Source organism: Stegastes partitus, unplaced genomic scaffold, assembly GCF_000690725.1.
Source record: "Stegastes partitus isolate 25-593 unplaced genomic scaffold, Stegastes_partitus-1.0.2 Scaffold2042, whole genome shotgun sequence".
Taxonomy (NCBI): Eukaryota; Metazoa; Chordata; class Actinopteri; family Pomacentridae; genus Stegastes; species Stegastes partitus.
This window is the reverse complement of record NW_007579773.1, coordinates 50,560-57,212: the sequence shown is the minus strand read 5'-3', so window position 1 is coordinate 57,212 and position 6,653 is coordinate 50,560. Positions and strand designations below refer to the sequence as shown.

Here is a 6,653-nt window from a genome sequence, read left to right as displayed (position 1 = left end):
TATGTGCCATCCAAGATGGCGGCGATGCAGCAGCTTCTCTCTGTCCTGTCAAAGCAGAGTTTTCATGTTTTTGTGTCGACGTCCATCTGTCTCCAAACACACAGCTGTGAGGTTCTGCTCCAGATAAACAGAACCTCTCTTTCTGAGGTGACCTCGGTGCACGTTGGGGAGCAACTGAAGTGTGACACAAACAACAAAACAACCAGAGAGGCTGAGAGGAAAATCCACCCGACTAAACCGCATATTTAGCATAAGAACGATTCCTTTTCTTCATAACGGACATCAGTCGTCCATGTGAACAAAGTGACATTTAAAGTGTTTCAATCCTGGAAAAAACTAAAATACTTTGGTAGAAAATATCATGAACTTCTAACGTCTTCTTGACATAATTTTTGAGGTTTTTGTCTCTTTGTTGTTTCTGTTGAAGCACAGCAGTGATACGATGTGAACAAACCGGCGTGTGAAGGGTTAAATACTGAGAACGAATGAATGTTTCAGCAACTGATGGATGAACACGGACGACCGGCGGCTCCATGTTTGTAGTCAGAGTTTATGTCACACAAGCCTGAATGTGCAGAACGTTTAGAGAAAAGCACGACGGTCTGAGATTCAGTCCGTCAGCAGCTTCCTTCTGTCTGCAGCCACTTTACTTCATTTCTTGTTCGTCAAGACCCAAAAAACAAACGACTGTTTAATTTTGTGTTGGATTCAAAAACCACGGCTCATTTTTTTAACTCTCTAAACTCCAAACTGTTTGTGGGACGTTTTTCTTTACTCCCGTCTCGTGTTCCTTCACTGAGGTTCATGTTTCAGCATCAAGTCCTGCAGCTCTGAGGAACCAGAACATGAAGCAGGAGACAGAACCCAGACGTCTGCTGTCAGCAGGACTCAGAACGACCAGAGAGGAAGAACAAAAACTGGTTTGATTATTTATTTGACAGGAAGTGAGGAGCAGTAGTTTATGTTGTGAATTATTCCACTTTAATATGGTGTGACAGTTCAGTAGAAACAGAACAGAACATGAATGGACTCAGGTGAAGGTGACCAGGTACTCCGGGTACGCCTGGATGTCATTGAAGATGACGAACATGGTCGGTTTGGCGGTGTTGTCGGAGACGCTGTCGTACAGGTCCGTAGCGTTGCCAGAACTTTTGGCTGGAGGGCTGAGGAGGCCCGCTCGGCCCTGCGTGAAGTCTCCGACCAGAACCCGGGCCTGGTACATGCGCTTGTAGCCTCTGACGTCGGGTTTGGCGTAGCCTTGTGCTGAATAGGTGGGATTCACCGCGAAGTACGAGCCGTTCCCGTACATGGCACCTGAAAGACAAGGTGTGTCAGAGGACCGGAGCGGCACCGGGAAGGGTTCTGATGGAAGCCCGACGGCAAACACAAATATGACAACATGTAAAACCAACGAGAACAAGAGTGACAGCGTGTTTAGAGTAAAACACTAAATACTGTATAAAAAACCTGAAAAACTCCCCCAGAACCTCCTCAGAACATCTGGTTCTGTGTCTGAAGTATCTAATGGTCAGAGTTCTGCCTTCAGCCCGTGAATATTCCAGAGATCCAGGTCCTTGAAGTCCACAGTTTAAAAGATAAAACTCAAATATTCTCTGAGCTAAAAGCTGAGATTAAACGTGAGTAGAGCCGATTCTGGTTCTGTCCAGCAGAACGTGAGGTTCAGGGTTTCAGAGCTGAACTGCAGTCGCCTGGAAATCACGTGTTCTGTGCCTTAAAAAGCAGAACTTCAAGAAGAAAAAATCTTTTCTGCTTCATTCACATTTTGTGAAATATGTCGATACTAGAATCTGATTTTTCCTCAGAGTGAGTCCTGCCTGGTTCTGGTAGGTTCTGGAGGTAAAACGGTCCTTCCATTGTCTCGAACTGGTTCTGACCAACCACCATCACACATGCTGCCATGAGCCTGGACAGTTTACCCAGAATGCACTTTGTAAAGTTTCCTCTGGTGACTGATCAGAACCAGAACCACATCCAGGGTACCAGTGATTGTTTCTATGACTCTGTGTCGTGGACATTAAACTGTTCATACTATGATCCATCCCATAATACTGATGCTACCAGCTGGTTACAGAGGACATGAACAGAACCAGGTCCAGTGTTCAGACTGAGACACCTGGATGGATGTAGAACTGATCTGGTGTCAGGTTCTAGCAGAACCCAGATGTGTTCTTCCTCCTAAATGTCATGTGTCTATCTGCTGTACTGATGAAGTTCTGAGGCTCAGAAATGATGGAAAAAGTCCATTAAAGTGATCAATCTGGACCCTCCTCTGTGGACTTCAAGGACCTGGACCTCTGGAACATTCACAGTCTGAAGGTAGAACTCTGGTCAGTGGATGAAGGTTCTGCAGATCCAGAACAGTGAATGAACGATGACACAGATGAGTTCCTGTAGAAGTTTTGAGGCAGAACTCCTTAGAGTCACTTCTCCCTCAGTTCTGTCTGTCAGGCTTCAGCGTGTTTAGAACGTGAGGATCAGGTTCAGCAGCTTTCTGTGTTTGTGGCCTTTGTTTGATTCTGTCACACTTCATCAGAACCGACTTTAAACTGCAGCCAAAGTCTTGAACCCTCTTAGTTTTAGCATTGAACGCTTTTGTAAACGTGAAACGCAGTCGGTTGAGCCGCAGAATTTGGGATCACAAAGGTCACGACACGTTCCAGGAAACGGCTTCATTAAGTGAAGTTCCTGCGGATAAAGAACCAGATGTTCTGAGGAGGACGACGTCTGAACAATATCACAGAGACACATTGTGCTTGTTTTGTGCAGTTCTTTGTGATGCTGGCTGCTGCTCAGATGATTTAACGTTCGTTTGTGCTGCTGTCTTGTTGTTGTTGTTGTTGTTGTTGTGTTGTTGTTGTTGTTGTTGTTGTGTTACCGTGAGCTCCTGCGTAGCTGCGGTTGAAGCCCTGCTTGTTGATGAGGTCGATGGAGGTGGACCCGGTGCCGTGGAACAGCAGCCGCTCGTTCTTCTTGTGTTTGTTCTTCACCTCCAGCTGCTTCTTCATCAGCTGGTAGCTCTGGAACAGCGTCGTGTTCTGGACCCGCTCGACCTGCACACACAGAACACGTCAGGTCACGAGTCATCGTTGTGTGTCGTCACATCCCATCACGTCACTTCTGGTCTGGTCGCGTCTTTTCACAAGTGTCTCATCACGTCACGTCTCGTCACGCTACACTTCACCTCGTCACAAGTGTCTTGTCATGTCTCATCAAAAGTGTCTCGTCACATCTCGTCTCGTCTCCTACGTTAGGACTGGATGAGGAGCTCCCTCCTGGGCTCTGAGCTCTCACACTGTAACATGTGTTCATTCACATGTGGAGCAGAGACAGCAGCTCCCAGAGTTCATCTAGCAGAGCGTGAACGTACGCTGATGATGTTGGGAGCGAGGCCCGTCTTTGTCAGCTCTTTCTGCACGTCGCCGTATTCCTTCGATCCTGGAGCCACCGTCACCAGCTTCACGATGTCTCCTTTCATGTCGTCCCAGTGCGACGGCAGAGCGGCTTCATCTGCAACACAAATAAGAACGAGCTGAGAGCGTCTTCAGACGGTGAGACGTGAACCGAGCAGCGCCTGACTTATAAGGTGGTTCTTCAGAAGGTTCTCTGGTTCTTCACAACTTTACGGAGTTATCTGGTGGCAGGTCGTCACAGCCGCCACTAATGATCTAAATCATCAATGAATCTGCAGATTATTGTCTCAATAATCCAATAATCAGATGGAACTGATTCTCACAACATTCTTGTGATGTTCTGTTTGACCAAGAACCCAAAACATTCAGTGTTCTAATCAAAGGAACCCAGAACTCAGTCAGTCATGTTCAGGTTTTATCTCGTATTTCTGTTTTAATCTGAGTGAATAATTAGGCTGAAGCTGTAAACTGTCCTTTTTCATTTAGGAAACATTCAGCTTTGTTCTTGTCAGATGGGCTGTACTCTCTGAGCCGACCTGAGCTGGATCTTCCAGGTTAGCTCTTCAGTCTGAGAGAAGACGACAGTTTCATCTTCTAAAATGTTTCGCTCTGATCTCACAGAATGTTTGAGTTTTCTATTTTGTGGAGTTCCTGCTTTCATCATGAGGTTTATTTCTTGTAAACAGTAGTTTTGGTCTCAGCGGCTCAGTGACAGTCAGAGAACATCAGTGAAACTCTGACTGTTCTCCTTGTTGTGATCAACTGTGTGGCGTTGGCACCGTTATTCAGACTACCGGGCCGGGACCGACCCACCTTTCACCTCTCTCCTCAGCAGCTCCACCACTTTGCTGCCGCTGGACGCTTGTCTCTTCGCCGGGTTGGCCGTGAACGTCTGGTTGTTGATCTGGACCTTCACCGTCTGCTTCCTCTCCAGAGCCTCCTCCAGCTTCAGGTTGGTGTTCATGTCGAACGGCACCATGGGTCCACTGCGGTGCTGGAACTGCCACTCCACCAGGCCGCTCACCAGCAGGGCTTTGCTCTTCAGGTTCTCCTCCCTCTCCACCCTCCGGATGATGTCTCTGAGGAGCCACAACACAAACACCTTCAGTTTCATTCTTACCGCGTGGTGCTGGTCCGACGGCTGCGTGCCCACCTGACGGCGGACTCGGCGGTGTGCACGTCCCTGGTCAGCCCCTCCAGGTGGATGTGGGGCTCCTGGTCCTCTGGCCGTCTGTCCAGCCGGATGCTGACCGTCAGCTGCTTCTGCAGGGCCTTCAGCTTCTCCACGTCGGCCGGAGACAGCAGGCCGATGAACGGGTCGGAGATGGTTCTCTCCGCCTGCTCGGACACAGTCAGATCCGTGATCCGTTTCTTCGCCAGACTCATGGCCTGCACAGAAAACAGTCGCTTCAGTAAACCCGACACATCTGATGGTTGGTTTCAGGAGACAGATTTCTGAGCTCAAAGCAGCGGGTCGATGTTCAGACACAACAGGGTCAGTACATACAAAACCAGACTCATCTAGACAAAGTCAGAACAGCTGGTTCTGTATCTACACACACTTTACCTGATGAAGCAGAGTTTCACCTTCAGACTGTGAAGTCTCACATCTTTACACAGACTTATTCACACGATATCGCCAGAAGTATTGGCTCACCTGCCTTGAGTCGCACATGAACCTAAGTGACGTCCCGTTCCTCATCCAGAGGGTCTAATGTGACGGCGCTCCACCCTTTGCAGCTACAACAGCTTCAAGTCTTCAGCACAGATGTCTGTGAAGATCCTCAGTCATCCAGGTCATGGTTGTTCTTGTAGATTAATCGTAGCAACTGGACTTGCTTGAGGCTCCTTAGTGGCTCCTTCAGGATATCAGTACCTGGAAGTCCCAACTAGTCATTAGAGACTGAGAGCCAGGATTCTGGTCCAACGTCAGCGTGGGACCTCACAAATGCTCTTCTGGAAGGATGGTCAAAAATTCCCATGAACACACTCCTAAACCTTGTGGACAGCTTTCCAGGAAGAGTTGAAGCTGTTGTAGCTGCAAAGGGTGGAGCGCCGTCACATTAGACCGTCTGGATTAGGAACGGGAGTCACTTAGGTTGATGTGCGACTCAAGGCAGGTGAGCCAATACTTCTGGCGATATCGTGTGAACATATACAAAACACTGATCGATGGAGTCGGTTGATTCACAGAATTCAGCATCATTAAGGTCAAGAAAACAGGAACCTTCAGGGAACGTTCCCCGAATGTTCCTGTTTTCTATTAATTGTTATTTATGGTGAAGTTCTGCAATTCACAGAAATGTTTTTAAAAGAAGAACATGTGGTTTCCAGGTAGCTACAGCTGAACTCTACTAAACACTGAACTTCTCGTTCTACTGGACCGTGATCGGTTCTACAGGGTTCATCGTGTTCAGATGTTTAAAAACAGCAGCAACGATAAAGACAAGCGTCTAATCATTTATTCTACACATAACTGTATTGTCTAACATCCAGGAGAATCCAGGTTTTCTGTCTTCAGCCCAGAATCAGCAGATGATCATCAGACATCGTTGGGAGTTAAAGAAAACCACGATGACGTAAAAATGTGAGTTTATTAGATTAGATTTCAGCTTTAATGTCAAATATTCAGGTTTTATCCTCTAAAATTACTGTTTGAATCTCAGCTAATATTCAAATTTAATCTTGTGAAATTTCAGCTTTAATCTCAGAAAATATTTGAGTTTTATCTTGTAAGATTTCTGTTTTAATGCCAGAAAATATTTGGAATTTAAGATAAAAAATTTCATCTTTAATCCCAGAAAATATTGAAGTTTAAATCTCAGAGAACATTCAGGTTTTATCCTGTAGATGTGGGAGAACGTGAGGCCTGTTCGTGGTGTTTCTGTGTGGCAGTTGGAGGCTGCGTTGTGTGTTTTTGTGTGTCTTTGTGTGTTTGGTGCGCTGACCTTGTGGTCGTCGGCACACAGCTGGAACACGGCGGGCTCAAACTCTTCCCTCTCCAGGACCAGGTTCTCGGCGCCAGGCTGGTCCTCCATAAGTCCACTGAACAGGGAAGTGAAACCGTCTGTAACAACATGAGAGCAGTGAGTTGTGTAGCAGTGTTGTGTAGCAGAGTTGTGTAGCAGTGAAAACCAAACGTATGCTCTGAGGAGTTTATTCATTCTAACATTTAAACCATTTAGACCAGCATCAGCCTCAGACTAGAGCCCACAAGAAAGA

General features: G+C 46.9%; 1 protein-coding gene across 1 annotated transcript in view; it reads right to left on the bottom strand.

The window, feature by feature from the left end:
• Window positions 1-917: 917 nt before the first annotated feature.
• Window positions 918-6,653, bottom strand: part of LOC103373664 (poly [ADP-ribose] polymerase 14-like) — a 29,447-nt gene continuing 23,711 nt past the window's right edge. Inside the window, exons 18-23 of the mRNA XM_008303619.1 lie at window positions 6,380-6,498; window positions 4,585-4,820; window positions 4,245-4,510; window positions 3,389-3,528; window positions 2,897-3,071; window positions 918-1,314 (exon numbers count right to left, since the gene is read on the bottom strand). Of these exons, the coding sequence (XP_008301841.1) occupies window positions 1,031-1,314; window positions 2,897-3,071; window positions 3,389-3,528; window positions 4,245-4,510; window positions 4,585-4,820; window positions 6,380-6,498 (1,220 nt within the window). The 3' untranslated portion in view covers window positions 918-1,030. The remainder of the gene's footprint in view (window positions 1,315-2,896; window positions 3,072-3,388; window positions 3,529-4,244; window positions 4,511-4,584; window positions 4,821-6,379; window positions 6,499-6,653) is intronic.